Here is a 22,748-nt window from a genome sequence, read left to right on the forward strand (position 1 = left end):
TCCCGCGACCTGCGGGTGAACAGCCGAGTGCCTTAGTCACTTGACCACGATGGCGGGTATTGACAAGGGTGTTAACGCGATAGCATGACAGAGCTCCTTTATAAGAGAGATAGAGAGAGAGATATAGAGAAAAAAAAGTAGAAAATGCCGCCATATCCACGAAGTGAATGATGATGAATGGGCGAAGCTCTGGAGGTAAACCTGGTAAACCATGAATCCTCCGTACATTTTGCCCACTCGATTTTATTGCAACGCTCCCCCTAGCGTACGTCGCCGCACTATATCAAACGATGACACGCGCCATATGTGGCATCATTCCTATTTTATAACACCTCGCATCTTTCATAATCAACTACACGTACCGCCGTCTAGTTTATAACATCTTGCATCTTTTGGACGGACGGACGGACGGACGGACGGACGGATGGACGGATGGACGGACGGACGGACGGACGGACGGACGGACGGACGGACGGACGGATGGATGAACGGACGGATGGACGGATGGACGGACGGACGGATGAACGGACGGACGGACGGATGGACGGACGGACGGACGGACGGACGGACGGACGGACGGACGGACGGATGGATGGATGGATGGATGGATGGAAGGATGGATGGATGGATGGACGGACGGATGGACGGATGGACGGATGGATATGGCTGTACCCTTTAGATCGGGCGGTGGCTAGCGTAATACTTAGAACTGAACGAGAGGTGGCTACATACAGGGGACGCACAGCCCACGCCTTAAGGAGCTTCGCTCCTAAAATTGGCCCAGTATCTGCATGTAATCTCCAAATGTCGTCGAAAAACGATAGTCTTGCATGTGGAGAGGGTAAACAAAATATTTATTTGATGTTCTGCGCAAGAAAATAGGCGAATAGTATTCCGGAGGCGCTGCGTTAGAGTGCCTCGAGCATGCAGCGGAGGTGAACTAGCGCATCAAGTCACGTCACACGTGAGGCATGAGCGCAATCTGGCAGTCTTTTTATTTGGAAAACAAAGCGCATGGCACTGAGACGTGCGTGCGCACCCATCTCAGAGGTGATAAGGTGTAGAACGCAAGGCGACGGGTAGGGGCCACCACCGTGTCTTCTTTGCAGTGCGTTGGAAACACTCGCCTTTCCATGCATGCGTTGCATGGTCAGCGCAGCGTGATAAGCGCTACGTTCCTTAGAATTACTTCTGTATGCCTTTTCTAGTAAAAGATGAACATACAGAATATATACGTGTTGTTATGGTGCCTCAGATATGCGCAATAATTGCTTTTTAATTGACAATCACACACGTGTGAACGCTGATCCTTGAGCAACATTGGTGGGCACTGCGGATGTTGTTGGCCGTTCAAGGTATCAGCTGGTGTTGTTTAGAGTACCCGGTTTGCGGTATCAGTGAACAAACAGACAAACGCACGGACACACAGACAGACCATAGTTTTTGCGTCGAAGGTCCCCAAGAAAGACTATCGTCTTCAAAAAGAAAGGCCGGCAGGTTAACCAGAGTCGTTCGTTGGGAGCCGAAATTCAGCATTTGCTGCTGTTAAAAATTGGAGATAGAGTCAAATAAGTTAATATGAAAAAGCTCTAGTTCAAGTGGCAGTCAAAGCCAAATCATATGCGTCGCCAGCTGGTGCTCTGGCACAGCGCTACGTTAGTGCCTTAAACTGCTCTGAAAAAGAAAAATCACTAGCCAAGCACATTTTACGGAATGTTAACCAATGCAGTTCGAATGTTCGACCATGGGTGGTTGTAGATATCTTAAACGAATTTTTTACTGTCCCTCAGTGAAAATTTGAAATAATGTAAATCAAGAATAATAATAACAATAATAATAATAAAAAGCTTCCAATGGAGTGACCACGGAACAAAGCGCTTTCGTGCGTCAAGCAGACGTTGCGCCACAGAATCAAGCCACTGCTTCAAGCTGCTTCGAAAAACATCACTCAAATATCTCACGTAATGAAAGGAGTCTGCTCAAGACTTGGTGTGGTTGCAGAAGCGCACAAAGGGTCAGAATATGTGAATTCCTTCACAAATTGGTAATTAAAATTTGCCCACGTAATATGACGTGGGTACCTGCGCAGGTGCGCCTGGCAACTTTCGGACGCGCACTTCATACTTCGCCAGTTCATGATAGGAAAAATCCTTGCGTAAAAAAATGGCAGCATATCCACGGAGTGAATGATGGAGAAGGGGGCGAAGCATCCGTCTGTCGATTCGTTCTTGCTTCCGTCCGTCCATGCATCTGTCTGGATGGACGCATTCGTGCGTCCATCCGCCCGTCCGTGCGTGCGTCTGCTCGTGGGTCTGCACGTCCATCCATGCGTCCGTCCCTGCGTTCGTCCATGCGTCCATCCGTTCGTGCAGCCATCCGTGCGTCCGTCCATGCATCTGCCTGTGTGTCCGTTTGTCCATCTTGTCAACACTCCAAGTACCATCATCTCGCATTTTTGCATTATATATTCCGCATATAGAAGCACCGCCATCCAGTGGGCATTCCAAGGACTAAACGAGAGGTGGCACACGCACACTTTCTTACGGCTTGCGCTTCGGGTCTACTTCCCACCTTTAACCACCTCGAGTTCATGGTATATACTAGTTCACTGTATTCATGGCACTGCGGCCCAACGCTCGCTAAACCTTTCTAGAACCAAGGAGGTTATGCCCAGCGAGTATAACGTAGCAACGCTTTCTTGTTAGATAGTGCTCAATGTACATGCCAATGGCTGCTAAGGGGGAAAGAGAGACAGGAGAATTCGGCTTTTAGTTAACGCGCACGCTGCAAATTTTTTATTGTTCAACAACCCACACAAGAAATCTCCCACCGGCACCACCTTGGAGGTCAGAAAGTAAGACTAGTTACGCACTACGACTACGACGAGGGACGTATGGGTGCCGCTTTAAGGAGCTTCGCCTTTAAAAGAAGTTTGCAACTGTAGTTGGCGCATGCGTTCAGGAACAGTGTGAAAAGCTCAGAGATATGTGAGTGCAAACATTCCTTCTCCTGCGCCATGGCTGAGGCGTCCATCGATAAGCGCCGTGTGGGTTAGCAATTGAGAAGGCAATGATGATGACTTGATATTTGGCGTTTAACGTCCCAAAACTACCATATGATTATGAGAGACGCCGTAGTGAAGGGCTCCGAAAATAGAAGGCAATGACCATGCATGGCGCCTGAATACGTCATTGCATTCTACTTTTGACGACGAAGCTTAAGTTTGAAGCCTTAAGTAGCCTCCAAGTTTGTCTTTTAAGCTGCCCCGCCACGGTGGTCTAGTGGCTAAGGTACTCGGCTGCTGACCCGCAGGTCGTGGGTTCGAATCCCGGCTGTGGTGGCTGCATTTCTGATGGAGGCGGAAATGTTGTACGCTCGTGTGCTCAGATTTGGGTGCACGTTAAAGAACTCCATGTGGTCAAAATTTCCGGAGCCCTCCACTACGGCGTCTCTCATAATCAAATGGTGGTTTTGGGACGTTAAACCCCAAATATCAATCAAGTTTGTCTTTTAAGCTAATAAAGTAAGGTGTTCCTGGGCAAAATAATCTGCGCGTTTAAAGTCACCAAGTTCGTAGGATCTGCAGAGGCACGTAATAAATGAGAAGACTTTCTTAGGGAAGCAAGGACACTTGGGCCCAACCGGGTGGTCTCGTGGTTACAGCACTCGACTGCTAACCTGGAGGTAATGGGATCGAACCCCTGCTACGAGAGTTGAGTTTTCCAAGGACGCAAAAATGTCCGAGGCTTCTGTACATAAATTTAGTTGCACGTCAAAGAACAAACACCAGGTAGCCGAAATTCGTGGAGCGCTCCACTGCGGCGTCTCTCATAATTATATTGTGGTTTCGGAAAGTTAATATATTGTCATTATTATTAGGGGAATATCAAGCATTTTATTTACACGCCTCTGTATCGAGCTACGCCAGGGTGCTCTCGTGATCGTCTTCACAGTATGATGCAGACTGAAATTGCGAAAGAGAGTAAGAGTGCTTGATTAAAATTACTCTCCAGCTATAGCTTGAATAACTCTAAAATCCTGTCGCGTATGTCGTCAACCCTTTTCCTCCAGACGATAGGGGCACATATGCGTGTAGCAAGGGCCATGTTTTAAAGGTATGCACCACTGGTGATTGAGTATGTCTGCCTAAGAAATTCCAGACTAAGCAATGAAAATTTAAATGGTAGGGTTAAAAAAAACTGACCTCTGCAGCGTTCACACGGCGAATGCAAAGAGTACAAAACACAATCTAAGCTGGAATCAAATCCGAAGCAATCTGCGTGGCAGCCAAGTAATCTATCACAGCGCTATCCCTGAGTTTCCTGTATTGTAAAATACAAAAAATAAACTGTACACGTGTAATTCCGCAGTATAACCTCAATTGTGCTTGCATTGCTAGCTATCTAAATTTATCAGAAAGCAATGAAGACATTACTTATGGACATCTACCATATCGACGTCATTTCTTCTTAACATAAATTGCGTTTCGACTATTAGCTCCAATTTAACCGAAGTCCAATAAACATTACATTGTAATTCCAAGATTCAGCAAGGTATATTCAAGTGGTTGCGTAAGCGCTGATGAAAATAATAACAATAGTTACGCAAGTTAATCACATCATCGAAAAGCAATGCGCACAGCGTCGTAAGAACAATGACTTATGTGCTATAACATGAGTGCTGACGTTACGTATGACCATAATCGCCCTTTGAACTGCAGTGTAGTCGATGTGCCTGAAAAGCGGATGAAGTGCGCCCAACTGGTACACTTACGAAACACGTCGTTCCACCATGTAATGCCTGGCGCTCAAATCCAATAATGCTGATATACGACTTCTGGCTGGGTGACTGCTTCGCATAAAACCGATTCTCGGAAGGTGTGAGATGCATCGCCTTTCTTTTTATTGTTGTTAAATACTCATTAGGTTTTGTTCATTCTGCCTTAATAAAGGATTCGCTTTTTCGCATGCTCTTCTTCCTGATCTACGTTAATGATGGTTTGCTATTTTTCGTTCACTGAACTAGTGCCCTGTGTATTACCTATAGCTATAAGGGTACAATAAGTAATAAGAACAAAGTTTATGATAGGATTTCAAAGTACTGCGTGCCACGAAGTGCACAGGCCACGTAAATCTACTATTTTCAACAGTTCTTTTTTCATATAGCTTTTTAGCTTTTAACTGGCCGCTGTAAGACGTTGCTGCATGTGCCTAATTAGGGCCCCTAGATTTTTGAATCACCCACTCACTCTTATCTAGTACTGCAAACGCATTATATCTCTACGTATTTGTGACCGCTATGTCTTTTATCACATAGGCACGCCTTATCGGACGCTCTTTTGTAACACACAACACATGGTGCTGAGTATTTAATGGGGTCTCTAGAAGTTGCATATATATATATATATATATATATATATATATATATATATATATACTAAAACTATTGTGATTTGTACTGTCTCTAAATTGCTCCAAGTTTACTGTGCACGTACACATTCCCCTACGCTTTTAAATACCCCCCAATCGAGCGACCATGACCACTCCTTTTCACAAGCGTTGGAATTTCGTAAGTAATGATCACCCTTACTTAAATATTGTAGGGCTATATTTTACGAGAATGAGTTTTGTAGCGCTGCACCTGACAAATCATCATTACCCGCAACAAATGTCCCAAGATTCCCACGCTTTACACTTTAGAGCTAAATGGGTAGTCATAGCACATGCGTGCGTCAATATTTTTAGGCCCGTTTTATTCTGTTTTTGTGTGTCTGCTCACGAGAGTAAGTTTCTGTTTCGTTCTTTGCTTTATTGCACAATAGGTAAAATGGCAGAAAAACTTGCGACTCATATTTAAGTATAACGGAGCTGGTGTGAGCGATACTAACTTTCATATTCCTTGATGACCTCTCAAACTTTACGTTGAGGATAAAAGCGCATGTTCGCTCATCGCCCCCATCTATTCCTTAACGTTCCCTACGTCGTCGTAATTCGACGCACCAGCCATCGTTGAGGTGAAACGTGTTCGAAAAACAAAACTTTTCTACATGAAACTGGCCATAAACTACACGAGCAAATATGTTTAGTTCAAGCAGTTTTTTTTGTGTGTTTGTGCGGGGTGATACTGGTGTGATAGCACTGATGATGGCAACATTGTGTACTTTTTTTTCCTTTTTCTTGTTCTTCCTTTAACGGTCCATCAGAATATAACGTTGATAATGCGTCAGTTTTTCAAGTCTACTCGGGCAACGGGAAAAAAAAGAATCGTCCATTTTCTTTTATCTTCACCTTATTTCTGCGTAATATACTTTGTCGTATTTGTCTCTGTGTGTCTTGTTTTTTCACTTAGTGTTAGGTACCAGGAAGATTGGCTAAAATTCTTGTCGAACTTTAGGAACATGATTGAGCAGCTGCATGGCACCGACAACTTTCATTGCAATACTTTGCTGGTGTTTCAAGAAATAAAGAAAGCTTGCGAACTGTTTCTGTCGTGATGCCCCTGCGCACCTGCACACCACGAGCAATTTGCTGTTATTGAGCCTAACGCTTAATGCGGTTTGCATTTACGCATAAAGCTGTATTTGAAGTTACGCACGTAAATTTAGAATCACGCAGACGGGACATCGTTCTTGGCGGTATTTACACGCAAATTACCTATCTACATTTTCCGCATTCACTGAGAGAGAGCCAGCTAAATTATGCTAGAAAGCCCAACAATGCTTACGTGAGTTAAAACAAGCGTTCAAGAGAAGTTTGAAGTTGTCTATGCTAATCAAAGCCTCGCATCATGGTTTCTTTAGCTGGAGCGCCATTCATCGCAGTGACGAGTGAAAGTTTCACAGTACTTCAAATTACGCTTAAATATACTCGCAGAGGTAGCATTGACGAGAACTGCTAGTTATCATGGAAGTATTGAGAAAGTTAAACCATGTTGCCTTATTTTGATTTACGTCAATTCTACGAAACAAGCACGACTTCAATTGCTTTCCTTATAATGGAGAGAGGAAGAAACAGGGAAGAATATAGAGAATAACGAAACTCAAGCTCGTTTGGCTTCTCTACATAAACGGTGACGACGAAAAGAAATTAAAGGTTAATATAGAGAAAAAGTAACGGTAAAGAAAGAATGAAAAGGATCAGTTCCTGTAGACACGCACAACACGAACTCGTGCCCATAGCTCGCAGATGCTCGAAAAGTCTGGTTGTCTTCAACTACCCCAGCAGGGATTTCATGATCTTTTCCTTCTGCGACAATCCTCACTGTGAAGTCATCGATCTGAAAACAGTAATACGTAACGATAAATCTTAGCTTCCTTTAAATGCTGCTTTAACCTTCCTACTGTATTTGTTAGCCATAGCGTGCGCGCTTTGTTAGCGTTAGTAGAGAAGATGATTGCGTAGATTGCACGAATCCACAGCTTGTGTTAGTGGCTGGACAGAGTGCAATGCACAGCTTATTCAGCTTGTGTTTCCAAGAGTGGAAATTCATATCGCGCGAAATTTCGTATGTTCCATATTTCAGGAGATTCATGCTGCTGTGTCAACCAGGAATATAACTGCAAACTTACGCAGGCCCCACTATTTTATTTCGAAAAAAAATGTTACAACGTTTTTCTCGCGAACCAATATAAAAGCGAAAGCAACCCTCCGGTTAACATTGTTTTTTTCTTCTTTCGTTCACAGCGAAACGCATCCGCGACACAGCCTTCTTGACTAAGTAGTTCGCCCGCGTTTGCATGGAAAATGGAATCCTGGTGAAAGCATTTGACCCAGTAAAAATGACTGAAACTGTGTCACTTTTAGTAAAACAGGCACCGAAAAGCCGTGCTGCTTTATAAATTCAACCTACATCGATCGTCTTCTAGAGAAAATTATTGTGGCCCTGACGGGAACGGCTGTGCGGCTGGGCAAAGAAAGAATGACCGCTTTAATTATATCTGTCGCGTTGAAAATTAATGGCTAGGACACAGAATTGACTTCAATCTTAACGGGAAGAAATATCACATACCGGCTATAACCAAGGCCAGTGAGGAGGAATAGGAGTATTAGAAAAAAATACAAACCGGAGAAGCTTGTTACGCTATGTGAACTGATCTGAGAGTGAATAAGAATAGATGAGAATGCAGCGATTACTACTTCGTTTTCCCGTGAAAAAGGAAGAATCAAATAATTATCTCTACAGCCTGCAAGGCTGTTTTTGATATCTCTGAATATGTATTACGTGTCGACATAAGGAAACAACCTGACATAAAAAAGTTTCTCAAGTGAAAACTGAATAGGTGGAAATAGATACCCCGTAAGGAAAGGCAGCGAGTGTTGATCATTATTAACACAGCTGGTCTGCTTTCATGCGCTAACGGAAGTGGTGGAAAGATAGGTGCAAAGTACAGCGCAGAGAAAAACCACAGCGAAGAAAAAAAAAGCCTGAACCCGAACGAAAGTTGAGGAGTGGTAATACTATATAGTGCCAAATAGGCCGCTGTGACAGAGCAATTGTCTAAGGCTCTAATAAATTTGCGTGTGAAGACAATTTTGAACTGTATTCTAACACTGTCTCCTCCAACAGGGGTCTGTCCCCAAACCGGTCTAACAGAGTCGCTAGCGGCAGTCCATGCGCCCTGTGGTGTGAGCTGCAACAAAGAACGCGTTCGAGAGTTTCAACGCTGCCACAGCGATTGCAAGCAGCTGTTACATAACTGCCGATTAAGAAGGCAAAATATTTGGTGAAAGATAAACCAAGCCGCTGTGGACAAAGCACCTTTGTTTAAAAACAGGTGAGTCGAGACAGCGGCCAACAAAGTCGGAGATATGTTGATCTATATCATGGATGGATAATCACAAGTGGCTGTGCTTGTCGTATGCTTTGTACAGCATGGACAGAAAAAAACTGCTTGAGCGTTTCGGACAACAGTTGCGATTGTTTCTATATTTGGCCATCAGTCGAATATGTGCTTGAGCCATGCACCGTTTGGGGTGGGGGCGGAGTTGTTCTGGCTGGCACTGACTTTAAAGAAGACGAGGGCACCACGTCCCTTTCCCGACGATTCCTCAAAATGAAAACCAGAGTATAACGAATGAGTTCGTCAGAATCCCAGACAGAGACAACTGCCTGTTTCTGTCAAAAAGCCACAAGGAGTCCGTGCGAATTTTTTATGTAGGAAATCATTTCATTTGAAAATATGGCTGATCCCCCTACATAAATCGGTATAACAGAAAAAAGAAACATGCCTTTACAAAGGTAGTTGAGTATCTATTGTGCATTGTTTCAGCAACAGCAACAAATTGCTAAGTCAGGTCAGGAACGAGAAGCAGCTGGAAACTTGAAGCACGCGCCTCAAGCAGAAAGCACGCAGAAAATTAGCACACACTGAACGGACGCGGACTAACTGTCACAAATCTTTCTTTATCGTCTGTCAGCAGTGTGCTACTTTCGTAAACGTGGCCGTGGCAGCCTGCAAAGTAACTTTTGTCTTCTCCTGATTACAAGTCTGATAAGCGCGCACGCAAGGAAGACCACGTTTCGTGGGACAGTGGGGTGGCGCTTCACGGAGGCGACAACCATGAGAGAACGTTGAGCGCAAGACCGTCAAGCCATCTCGCCAATGATAATAAAAACGTGCTAAAGTTTTGAAGGTCTGAGGACTTCCAAACGTTGTATGGTGTATATAAATGGCTTGCCGTAAGCACTCCTGACACGTACGTTTTGTGGCGTAGTGGTTAGCGCCACGCGCTGAGAATCGAGATGTTGCTGGTTCGATTCCGCGCGACACTCTTTTGCCTTCTTTTTCTTTGCAATCTGCTAACATATGTTTCTCAAAGTCACTTCTGTGACAGAAGTATGTCAGTGGAGTCAAGGTGGACTCCTGCATAATACACTTTCGTGTTAAATAAACATCGTCAGTCACCAGGGATCCAACACGGTACAAGAATGAACCCGGATTCGGGATCGAACTCGAGTGTTTGACAAATGCGCCCTCGCAATGAATATCGCTAATATTCTTGTTATTTGAAATTTGTAGATGGACCACTCTTGGAAAGCGCTAGTCATGTGTCCCAGCTCAGATGAAGATACCTTTTTTTCAACTAAGAAGCTTTCTGTCTTAGGAACTCTACGCATCTTTTGTGGCTTCGTGCTGCACACGATTCGTTGCGAGCAAGCTTTTCGGGATGAGGAAGGATGTGCACAAGACACCCCACGTGTGCTCTGAGAGTTGCCATCACAATGCATTCGTTTTTGCTGTGAAGTCGTTTTCAATTGTGATGGTCTTTTCTGTTGACAAATATCACGGAAATCGAAATCAAGCGCTAGGTGCCGTATGGAAAACGCTTTCGAGCGTACGAGAAAGATTATAAATTCTACTCTGTCTTCGCTGCATACGGTGCCTATGACCAATTCGAACTAGAGACAGCGAATTTCTCAATAAAGAGAACAGGAACTCTGCTTTTTATTGACTACACCATCCGTGCTAAAAAAGAGGTAACCACTGCTAACCATGCACCAGTGATTATTTATTGAACTTAGCTTGTATTAGCGCAGCATTTATGAAAAAGAAAAAGATGACCCAAACGTCCACAGAGGTAGGCGCTAAACTTCCAACTGTTTATTTTGTGCCCTTCACATCCATTTAATGCCTGCGTAAAAACACAGCTTATTTTACTCGTGGTCTCATACTAAAGTACGTCAATTTTTTTCTGTCATTAGAATCTATGGCCCACTGACACAAAAGTATCGCATATCTGCTATGGCTTAAGCTTGTTTTCACGTGTCAGCTGATTCTAAAACCGGCCAATAATGATGTAGCTGTACAGATTAGGGGAGCTAAAAGAACTCTTTCAGTGTGCTGCTAGCCACTCAAAGTCTGATATTGCGTTGTAGTCGTGTTCCCGTAGTCTACAATTAAGCCATCACTTTGTCTGCCCTATATAGCACTTGCCAAACGATAATAAAACTTGTAGACAACGCAGCACACACAATGTACACATCTGACCTGGTGTCTCGTATCACAGACTAAGCGAGGGACATTAACACTGGGACAAGTCAACTTGCAAAGCTCCCGTAGTTTTGGGGCGACCAAAAACACTACGCGCACGTTAGTCCGCTGGGCCACTTTCTTAAAGTCATGGTAAATAGTGTGCATGTACGGAATCACACCTACTCTGCTACCCGAACACACCAACGCTTGTCGCCTATCGTTGTGTGAATCTTTTAGGCGGCCTGAGAACTGGCTAACCTCCCTGTCCTTCCTCATTTATACCTCCTCCTTCTCCTTTTAGGCGGCGCTTATACAAGCTAAGTCGGTGGATAACCAACTCACCCGAGCCACAACACTTCGGCGGCTATAGACTTGTGGCGTTATGATGATTGTGAAGTGTGACTTTGTGTGTACGTTTTTCCTCTCCTCTCTGTATCTCTTTCTCCATCTTTGAAACTAATCCAGGCATTCCACCAGTGTACGGTAGTATACCGGTCCTGCTAGACGCGTAAACATCCCCGCCTTTCCTTTCAATCGTGCTCCTCGTACGGTGCCTTTGCGAATATCTTGTGACATGCTGCTTGCTTTATAGTAACATTTAGTGTGCAAGTGGAAGGCTACTGATGGATAATCTGCTGTTATAAATCTGGTGCTAATGCACCAGGCAATCAAAAAGGACATTGCCAATACACCTGCGAAAGGTGTACATAGCTTAAAAAACGAAAAACCGTCTGGTAGCAGTGTCACGAGCTATCTCCATTGGCTGTGTTATCAAGTACGTCGTTAGCAGCGCCATACACAAGCGCGCGCGCCATTGGTTGCGTCATGAGTGACGTAATTTATCCCATCGAAGCCATGTCTTGAGCACGCACGCATGACTTTGTCTAGAAGCCTTCCACGTGAGTATGCTACAGACAACTCCAGAAGAGGGCCGAAAGTGGAAACGTAACCAGTCGCTGGCAATACGTTCTTCAGATGCACGAAGTAGGATTATCTTTTAGTGGGACGGCTCAGTGCTCTCCCACAGTCGAGTACGAAGTACTCGAAATCGTTAAACACTTTTTCTAAACACAAAGCTGAGATTATCCGGGCCGATGGTGCAATCCTGGCACAAAAACAGGCCCGGGAGGCCAAGTGCCGGTAACAATTGCGTACCGTTGATCCAGCAGTCTTCCAAGCCGCGCTTAATCTCGAACGAGAAAACCCCCGGTGGTGGGTGCATCCTACAAACCACACCGCCAAGTTATTTCACGAGGTCAAACGCTTGAAACAACGCGGCCTTGCAGCGTCATAGCGATTATTGGGGGAGCGCGTTTGCCGCGGTGAACGCCCACTTTCGACGGTAGTTTGCTACAGCGGCACGTTGGTTTCGGCGGTGACGTCTATGACCGCATATGGTTCGAGAACAACCGCTGTGATAAACACATTGCGAAAATCATTTAACCGCTCAGTACACTCCTTCATGACCATGATCATGTCAGACACAATGTGCAGCATGTGAAATAAAGACTGTGGTAAAACCAAGCCAAACTTGTGTCTAACCTCATCAAGAAGCATGAACATGTCACCAATAGTTGTGAAAGGCTTCTGTGCCGCGTCGGTTGAAACCTATGGTGAACACTGTTGCCGCATGTTTCAGTTTGTGTTGGTTAAACATTTGTACGAAGTGCTTGTGTGGTCATTTTTTTTATAAGCTCTGATAATGCATTCACTTGTATTTCATTCAGCCGTCTTCTGTGTCATAAAATGTGCTAATCATGTGTGTGTGTTTGTGTTTTTCTCTTTTGTTCTTTCCTTCTGCTCCTCCTTTCACAGAACCGTTGGAAGTACAAATGTGGCCCAGAACACGGGAGGTTCGCTCCGGCGACTCGGTCACTCTGAATTGCAGCGTGTCCGGGTTTCCTGTAGGTTCCGTCACGTGGTCCAAGGACGGAAGACCCATAGTAGGACCATCGACTGCGGGCGCATCGACGTCGGCGGGCAGTGGCGGCGCTTCGGCACTGTCGCGGCGCGTGCTGATGCTGAACCGGTACGCGCTGAGGATTCAGGCAGCGCAGAGTGATGACTCGGGTGTATACCAGTGCCACGCTGCGAACGAGAGGGACTCCGCGCAGGCGCATGCCTACGTTCACGTCAAGTGTACGTGAGCATCTTGCACGTTTTATATGAATATTTTAGCGGCCGAAATGCCTCAACGTATGCGTTACTTGCAGGCTCGGTCACGCTCTGTTATGTTTATTAGGACAGCGTAGATTGCCCAATTAAATGTGCATTCGCGATGCAGGCATAGCCTATCAAAGCTATCTGAAAAAAAAGAAATTTCATGAATATACTATAGTTTATGCTTTAATTCAACTTTTAAATATGGTTAGCTGTGCGAGTTGCTAATTTAGCTTGATGTGGCCAGCGTGAAACCTGCCAGTGTTCTGTTTGTAATTTGCTCTGTCTTTGCAGTTCTCATGTTGAATACGTCAAGATGCATTTGCATGCCTGTAAATTTCGTGAAATATTGCCGAAGACTCTCCGTCGGGCAGAATTTAACGAATAATTGACAGGAATCGCACGAAATAGAGCTTCTCGCTTCTTTAGATAAGCTTTCGTGACTTGGGAATGTGGCTGTCCCGCCATTTATCTCCGAAAGTTTGTCTGTGTTTGTGTGTGTGTGTCTGTGTGTGTGTGTGTGTGTGTGTGTGTGTGTGCGTGTGCGTGTGTGTGTATGTGCGTGTGTGCGTGCGTGCGTGTTTGTGTGTGTGTGTGCGTGTGCGGTCATGACAAAATCATTTAGTGCAATGCCGTATTCAAGATATAGCTAACTAAATACGCACATTACTGGGAAAGACAAGGATACTTCTATTTTGGTAATGCTAGAAACAAACGTAAAAGAGTGAGCTGTACTTAGTTTCTGTCTGAATTTAGTGAAACGTGCGGTGCCTCATCTACGTATATATATGTCTATATCATTAGCTTGCGAACATTCAGAGCTATACATAAATTTATTTATTATTTTATTTTCCATTTCCTCAAAATGCTAATGCGCAGTTAGAAAGCACAAAATGCAAACATCTAATGCTCGCTATGCAGCCAGCTTCTCGACCTATAATATATACGGGTGCAGTTTTCCTTCCACATGGCCATGAGAAATGAACAGCCACATCATTTACGCTAAATGTAGGGCACTGTTCCGCCTATCTGCCTGCCATTAATGGGTTTGCAACTCTTCCTAATGACTGAACAGGAACATTTTTTCATGTGAGATAGGGCAGCATCTAGTAATCGTGCATCGTCTTTGCCTAAGTATACCATCCCGTTTTTTCACCGAAGTACCCAAAGACCACTTGACCTAGTTGTCAACAGCCTCGCTCGATTAGTGATGGTGCTAGCTATATAGCTAGACATGTATTTATTGATTGTGATGCAAAAACAGCGTGAATAACTATTCTCAACGCGCCTTTGGTTTGTACAGCGGAACCGCCGGTTCTCGTTGCACACTTCGAAGATAACGTTGTACGTCGAGATGAGCCGGTGTCTCTTCGATGCGCCGCCACAGGGACACCACTGCCCCAAATAACGTGGTCCATCTATGATATACAAGTGCAGGACTCCAGTAGAGTGAGTATCTTCTTACTTGAGCAAGTTGTACTGAGTGATGCAGCCTGTTTGTTTTGAATAAAGAGGCATTTTTACTGAATGAGCCCAAAATACAAAAACAGAAAGTGATTCCGGTGTTTTCTTTATGACAGCAATGTATAAACGTACTGCTGATTGCGGTTTTCGGTAGATTTATGAAAAAAATAGCTTTGTTACGTAAAAGCACAGCAAATTCTGGCAACGGCCGCCTTTAAATGCAAATACATTTTTTAGTCGGGCTATGTCAGGCATTCGGCGTTGTCTGCAGCGGTGATCGCGCACCGGCAGGTGTTCTCTATAAAGTCCCTTGATCTTGGGAAAGTACCGCCGTCCACTGTACTCGTCTCAATGCACTCGACCTCCTCTCTCCCTCCTCGCACCCTTCGCGTACTCCCAGTCTCCGACACTTCTTCTGCAGAATGATTGGTCTCCTTCGCGGTCGCCCTTAGAAACGCGTGGGTCTTGCACTTTGCTTGTGTTTTAAGTGCGAAGCATTTCTTAGCGAACTTCGGTGACTTTGAGCGTATCTATCTATCTATCTATCTATCTATCTATCTATCTATCTATCTATCTATCTATCTATCTATCTATCTATCTATCTATCTATCTATCTATCTATCTATCTATCTATCTATCTATCTATCTATCTATCTATCTATCTGTCTGTCTGTCTGTCTGTCTGTCTGTCTGTCTGTCTGTCTGTCTGTCTGTCTGTCCGTCCGTCCGTCCGTCCGTCCATTCGTCCGTCCGTCGTCTATCTATCTATCTATCTATCTATCTATCTATCTATCTATCTATCTATCTATCTATCTATCTATCTATCTATCTAGCCACCTATGACCTTCAGCTCTCCTGGCCGTCTCCATTAAGGTATCGATACCAAAATCGGTATGGCATAACATGACTGCATGACGAGCATAAGTGACTAGACATAACATGAAAATCAGTATATGTTTGTCATAAATGTCATGATTTACATTTCATGGTATTGCAGCTCTTGCGGTGGTTTGGTTCATTTGACATGTTGCAAAACTGGTATGGTATGACATGACCGCATTGCGAAACCATGCAAAATACCATGCCGTGAAAATGATGGCATGCGTGTCACGTAACAACATGACTACATGCCACACTTATGATGCACTCGCGGCTGTTTCGCTAGCTTCGCATATAGCAAATTTGGTATAACGGGCGTGGATTAATGACGAAGGTATGTGACTAGTCAGGCGCCGATCTGCCTCCCATATACTTGCAGGCGCGCGCTGCACTGCCTAGCTTTGACGCATGAGCGTTTGAGCGCGCCCGGTGTCCCCCGTCACGAAGAGAGGCATACGCGGTGCTTTCTGAGTAACGTCGTCGGCGCGATATGCAGCATGTCGTATTTCGAATCGGTTGGCGCCGGGCCACGCCGACAGACGCTGGTCGCACCATAGAGTTTCCTAAAATTAACTAGAGGGGACTCTGGCGCTGCGATCGTTCAGCGACCACGGGAATGATGGGTAGTACTCACAATAGCCTAGTGCTCGTACTTGCGGGCGGCGAATTCTACTTGCGGCTTCGTTTACTGCTGGTTACGATTTTGTTTTGAAGGAAAGAACGAACCCTTTTGAACTTTGTGACCCGATTTGAAATGGTAAGCCTGTTCAGCGACCATGGGAATGATGCGTAGTACTCACTATAGCCTAGTGCTCGTACTTGCGGGCGGCGAATTCGACTTGCGGCTTCGTTTACTGCTGGTTACGATTTTGTTTTGAAGAAAAGAACGAACCCTTTTGAACTTTGTGACCCGATTTGAAGTGGTAATCCTAAAAGAGTAAGGTTGTGAAGCGCAAACGGTGAACATTTGCTAATCTTTTTTTTTTTTTGTGAACAAACAGCTCCAACCCACACGAACACACACGGAGCCAGAAAGAGGCCAAAAGTACGAAAATTAGACAAATATGTGTACTACCCGCCATACCCATTCTTATGAAGCGCTGCGCGTTGCAGCTCCCTTATAAACTGGCGCCAGAGTTCCCTCTAGTGTATATTAGAAAACTCTATGGGTCGCGCCGGTCGCGCCTGGCGTCAGACTATATAGTGCTTGCGTTAATTGTGTTAGCGTAGTGTCGCTGGGCCCAGCGCGCGCATCAATGTTAAGTCGGAATGTACTGGGCCCTTCACGATGCGCTCACCACAGTTTCGCTCCTGATGCTCTCGCCGCCGTTTTGCTAGGTCTCCATATACCAAATTTGATATTGCATGACGCGAACGGACCATGAAGGTAAATGACACGTCGATACAAAACTTCACTACATACTACGCTTACAGCACACTCGCGGCCTTTTCGCTAGCTCTAGATATACAAAATTTGGTATCAGGTGACGTGATTAGATGACGGGGGTAAATAACACTTCGAAACATGATAATCTTGGCATGAAGGTCATGTACGACCTAATTTTCCTCCACCTCGTAACGTTGGGCGGACTTTAAAGTGACAATCAACCTTCCTCATACGTGCTTCGCATATCATCGATTTCCACTGTACGTGGGATCTGCCAATCTTTTTTTGGGAGATCGAGAATGAGTGGACGCCGTTATATACATTATCAATCGACTTTGCTGTGTCGTCCTACGGGCTGTGCTTGCATGTAACATGCAATTATAGCATGCGCAATTAGAGTGCATGGTGGGGTTATATATTTCATGGTGCATGGCAGTTTCAGTTATAGCGCACACGTGAAAAAGTTTCTCCCCTGTGACTGTCTCCTTGAACAGTGACGTCATTCTGGTCGTCTGCTTGCGGCGCTCATCGGTGCTTCGGTTTCGGTTACGCTGTCGAATTTCACTGCGCCACAATAATTACTAGGAGCCGCTTTTTCTTTATCTCAAAGCAGTGATGCGTTCTAAGCACGAATAACTTGAATTCACCCTTTAAGCCTTTTTCGCCATTTTTCGCCGACGCTCTGCGTAACAAACGTAGCGCACGCTTTGTTATCTGCGCTTTGTGTGGGCGCTAAGCCATGCTGTTGCGCCTATTAGTGCAACAGCCACAGTGAAAATGATTACATGGTTTTTACAATAATCCAAGGTAAATGCGATGGCTTGCGCAAGCGGCAGTGGCTGCACAACATCGGCCCAAAAAAATATCTTTCCGACATGAACAATGTACTTTGCGAGGTAAGGCGCCTTTCTTATTGCTCGTATCAAAGCATCACCGAATGCTGCATTTGAAATATTGTTTCGGGCTGCTCTTCAACATACGTGTTTTTTTTTTTTTTAGGCGCGGAACTTCATCCGCCATGGGTTGCATGTCCTCTGTCGTCGTTATTGTCATAATAGCCAGTTGCAAAGCATTAGATGTCGATAAAAACGGTGCCATAGCATATCCACGCAGTGAATGGTGAGGAGTGGGACGAAGCGTCCATCACTTCGTCCGTGCTTCTGTGCGTCCGTGTATGAATCCATCCGTTCGTTCGAGGGCCCATCCGTAGGTCTGTGCGTACGTCTGTCCGCACGCCTCACCCCACTCGTTAACGTTAACCTCGTGGATATGCTGTGATTTTTTTTTCTCGCCTGCCCGTGCGTTCCTTCAAAGGAGAGTTGTCATCAATATGCTGAATTTTAGAAACAAAAAGAAATTTGAATCGTGTAACGTTTTTATACAAAATTGTGTCAGGGAAAGTTGCCCTAAATGTACCTTCTTGCGTTCAGCCAGCCACTGCTAGGAATACCTTCCGTAAACGTGATCGATTCTTGGCACTCAGGTTTTTACGAACTAATGCTTACAAACACAGTTATTTTGCCAGCACAGTTGATGAATGCAATCCACTGCCTCATGAGATTTTTCAGGTGACAATTTTTAATGTTGCTGGAACGTTATCTACTTGGTAATTAGAATGTTCAAATAAGTTATAAATTTTGTTGCTGTTTCATAGAGATGTGACCTCTGTTACTGTATGAATTCTTGTTGCTTCTTTTTTACTGTTACGAATGACTTGATGTTTCTTATGCCCCTCCTGCCTGAACCAAAATGCTGGTCAGCAGTATTACTAAATATCTAAATAAAAGAAATAAAAATATTCACCTCCTACTTCATCACCTCTCGCACACTTCAGCAATCATCGAAAATGCACAACTGTAGTCTGTTTTCACTGCGAGCAATTACGTAGGATGATACACCTTCTGGATCGTGCTTTCTGTGACTGTTAGGATGCGTTTACGCGAATTTTTGTTAGAGAAAACAAATGAATGGATGAATACAAATAATTCTGATTGGCGCTCGCTTTCGTAAGGGTATTTATTTTTATTGTTTTTGGGAAAATGAACACACAAAATCAAGAAAGATAGGTGGTATATGAAAAAAAAGTAAAGAAATACTGAGGCGCAACGAAAAAAAGCTATAGCACGGTGATAGCGAGTGACCCAATTTTTTAGGAAACCGTGGCCGCAATAGTTTTGGTCCCGCCTGCATTAGCATGTCTTCCATTCTCTAATAAGAAACTTTCTTATACTTTTTACGACGGTCACCTGAGTATTTCTGACCGGGATCAGCCACTTCGGATGGGACTTTTTCGGTCGCTATAGATGCGCAGATTATGATGACATTCCTGGTGCAGAGTTTCTCCTCTCACAAGTAACCCTATCGCTAGTTTCTTTGACAAAACCGTGATTACAAAGTTTTAAATAATCATTTTCTTATGTTTCTGTTATTGTGGTAAATGAGTCACTGTTGGTGACCCTAATCATACCGATATTGCTCAAAGGCCTTCTTACGTTTGCAGACCACTGCGCACGGCTACTCTCACGCCGAGGAGATGAACGCATGGCTAAATGATCCACCATCCACGAAGTAATTGCAATATGTGACGCTCTAAATACCTCTGTCGCACACTGGCACAAAAGCACGAAAAAAATTCTGAACACACACGGACATGCCACAAGCGGAACTACTTCAGATGCAAATCTACAGCCTGTTATCATGTGGCAGAACAACTTCCGCATCATAAAACTCTCAATGAATACTTTTATTTATTAGCATGCCCCATTTATACAATCTTTCGAAGAAGCTAATCCTTTAATAGACGGTTGCCTCAGTGTTTATAATTTTATTATCACCATTTAAAATTTTCAGCACTAGTGCGGCGCGCAAGCTGCCGCAAAAACCGCCTCAATTGAATTGTGCGGCTCACCCGCGGGAACGTCGGCGAAAAATGGCGCCGCGCGCCGCGCATACGGCAAGCGGGCGAGGAGAATTAAAGAGGAAACGCGCCCGTGGAGGAGAGTGTCGTTACTTTCCCAAGTTCAAGAGGTTTTAGTTCTCTATCCGCTCTCACCCCCTCTCTGATAGCTACAGCTGCGGGCACGGGCGCCTGTCCTCGCCCCTAGAAACCAGAGCATGTGGCACCGGAGAGTATAGGAGAGGGTTGATACAGTTCTTCGCCACTCCTTCTCTCGCCGTTCGCTCTCTCTTCTCCCTGCAATCCACTCTTCCATCCGCTCGCGCCTCACTCGCGACCATTCACTGGCTGGGCGCCTATCAATAACATCCGGAAATGTGGGTTTGAGATGAGGCTGTGAAACGCCAACGCCGAGTCAAGAACGCTTTCACCCCACTCTCCCGTCCACTCGCTTCTCACTCTGGAACCTTCACTGACTGGGCGCATCTTAAGGCAATAACAGAAGTTGGTAAAGGCGAATGTCTGACGGCAACAGTACCTTATCTCGGCACAAGAAAGGCCTTCGAATTTCCTGACGGTTCTCTTCGGTGAGGTTGGGGAATTTTTCTTCATGCAACACTATCCCTCCAGAAACGAAACGTCCTAGGGGAATGAGTCCTAACAGTCTGGCACCATGACAACGCAATAATCCCGTAGCCCGTTTTAAGAAAGGATCTCATATCTCGTCGTGACATGCTACGTCGCAAAAAGAACTCATAAATAAGAAAAAAAAACGTACCGTATTTGGTAATTAGGTGCATCCTTTATTATTTCTTCTCGATACCAGTCAGATGTGCCTGATAATAGTAATACTAATATTTCTACTACTACTACTACTACTATTAGTACTACTACTACTACTACTACCACCACCACTACTACTACTTCCACTACTACTACTAATAATAATAGCAGTGTTGATTACTCACCAATACGTTCGATGAAGGACAGATGCAGGTAAAAGCTGCTCTCCGAAAGAGGCAGCTTAGCAAGGGCCCTCAGCCACCTTTTCACCGATTTATTTTTTCCCCTCTCATTCATCACACCCTCCTCTCGTCCTTCTCTGCTCAGTCCCGTTGCTTAGCCCTGACACCTACTTTTCGTCCATGAGGGAAAGCAACTTCTATCTGATGCAAGGTGGCTAACTAAGGGAATTTTGGTTTCCTTTCCGACATATCCGTAGGGTGGCGTCTTGTATTCCTCACGATCAGATTGTTGGCGGTCGCGCTTGCTCCCTATGCGACATTCTCGTTTTAGATGGTGCGTCTCCGTTCGTCGCATTATGCGGGCTGCCAAATGACATGCATCACTGCCACGCCGCTGCATGCGCTGACTTTGAGATGGTCGACCACTGACGCTAATATGTTTGCGGGCGTCAGCCTACAGCGCTGACGTCCGCGGACCTTGGTACATGGCGCAAGGTCTATTTTGAGTGTTATAGGTGAGCAGCTTAACACAGCGAAAGAAGGAACTTTGAACTCAAGCCATGCTTATTTGTTTTGCAACAAAATTATAGCACTAAGCATTGCTGGTACTATTGCATTTGCTTAATATCGATAAGTCGCTATGAGTTCTGTGTTTACGGAATGAACGCAAAAAGCCAGTCCATCATAAAGAAAGGAATAAACTCAGACTATCAAGCTTGCACAAGTGAAGTAAGGGTTAGGCGTGTCGAATAGTTGGTTAGCTGTCATTACTGAAGTTGGATACAGCACTCAAAGGAGAAATTACTTGGATGTTCAAAGGCAGCAGACGCCACAGCCTTCCAGGATTTCGATCATTCTACCTTGATTATCAAGCCATTAAATAGTTTATGTTGCGTAATTTTCATGCTTTACTCTCACGAAAATTTATGAAGCAGCTTTTGCGGAGTTTCTAAGAACTATTATGCTAATTGTGAGCGAGACGCGTGTAGGATCATAGAAGCAATATTTCTGTAGGTTGAAGGTCAGCCTATATGTATGATATCAAGAAATTTCAGATTCAATAGGAATTTGCCACCAGATTCAAATACCTGTCTTTTCATCGATAGTGCTTTGACCTGATAAGGAAATTTTTGTGATAGTAAGAGTGTGTTCAAGTGGCAGGTATTGCACTGTTAACATTGATAAAATTAAGTTACTGTGTTAACACATCTTGCGTCGCTTCAGAGAATCTCGCAAAGCGAGGAACGTTAGAAATCACGCAAAATACATAGACATAAAAGAACAAGATTTGTGATCGGTGTGATGCGATAAATTCAGGGGGAGCCGTAACTCGTCGTAGCTTCTACACAATAGCCCAAACCCTCTGATTAGGTCAAGTTCCGAGAAAGCTTTGCAGTCCTTATATCTTTTATCTCTCTAGCTTCATAAGTGAACTTAGGTATAAAGTTCTAATGGGTAAATTGTCATGGTTATGGTATGCGCAAATCAAGAAACATGACGATTAGGTCGAGAAGCTGAGAAATGGCACGACACACAAGCTACAGTATGTGTGTAGTCCTCAAGTAGTACGCTTGCTAAAGTACACGTAAAGTCACAACAAAAGAACACCAATATAAGCCAATACGTAAAAAGCAACGCCCCAGAGATCACTGGTCCTTTCTCCCCAGTGTATAAATACACGTGAAGGCCCGACGTGAGAAGAACGCTTTGTGGCTTTGCTGTTGGCGGCGCCTCGCAGGTCCGTGTCGGTGACTACGTGAGCCGAGATGGGTCCGTGATCAGCTTCGTAAATATCACAAGGGTGAGGCCCGAAGATGGCGGTGCCTACCGCTGCGAAGCCTCCAACGAACACGGCTCGGACGCACACTCCGGTCGCCTGAACGTGCTTGGTCCACCGGCGGTGCACACAATGCACAACCGCACAGTTGTTGCGGGAAGGAGGGCGATGCTGCATTGCCCCTACTCTGGCTTCCCGGTGACGAGAGTAATTTGGCGTAAAGGTGAGTACACGAAAATGCGTTTTAC

The 22,748-nt window shown here is 44.8% G+C and overlaps 1 protein-coding gene across 3 annotated transcripts in view; it reads left to right on the forward strand.

The window, feature by feature from the left end:
* LOC119170552 (cell adhesion molecule Dscam1-like) overlaps positions 1–22,748 on the forward strand; it is a 178,429-nt gene that overhangs the window by 123,600 nt on the left and 32,081 nt on the right. For all 3 annotated transcript variants that reach the window (XM_075887134.1, XM_075887135.1, XM_075887136.1), the window contains exons 7-9: positions 12,788–13,111; positions 14,436–14,581; positions 22,462–22,723. In XM_075887134.1, the coding sequence (XP_075743249.1) occupies positions 12,788–13,111; positions 14,436–14,581; positions 22,462–22,723 (732 nt within the window). The remainder of the gene's footprint in view (positions 1–12,787; positions 13,112–14,435; positions 14,582–22,461; positions 22,724–22,748) is intronic.

Source organism: Rhipicephalus microplus, chromosome 2 (assembly GCF_043290135.1).
Source record: "Rhipicephalus microplus isolate Deutch F79 chromosome 2, USDA_Rmic, whole genome shotgun sequence".
In the NCBI taxonomy this organism is placed as follows: Eukaryota; Metazoa; Arthropoda; class Arachnida; order Ixodida; family Ixodidae; genus Rhipicephalus; species Rhipicephalus microplus.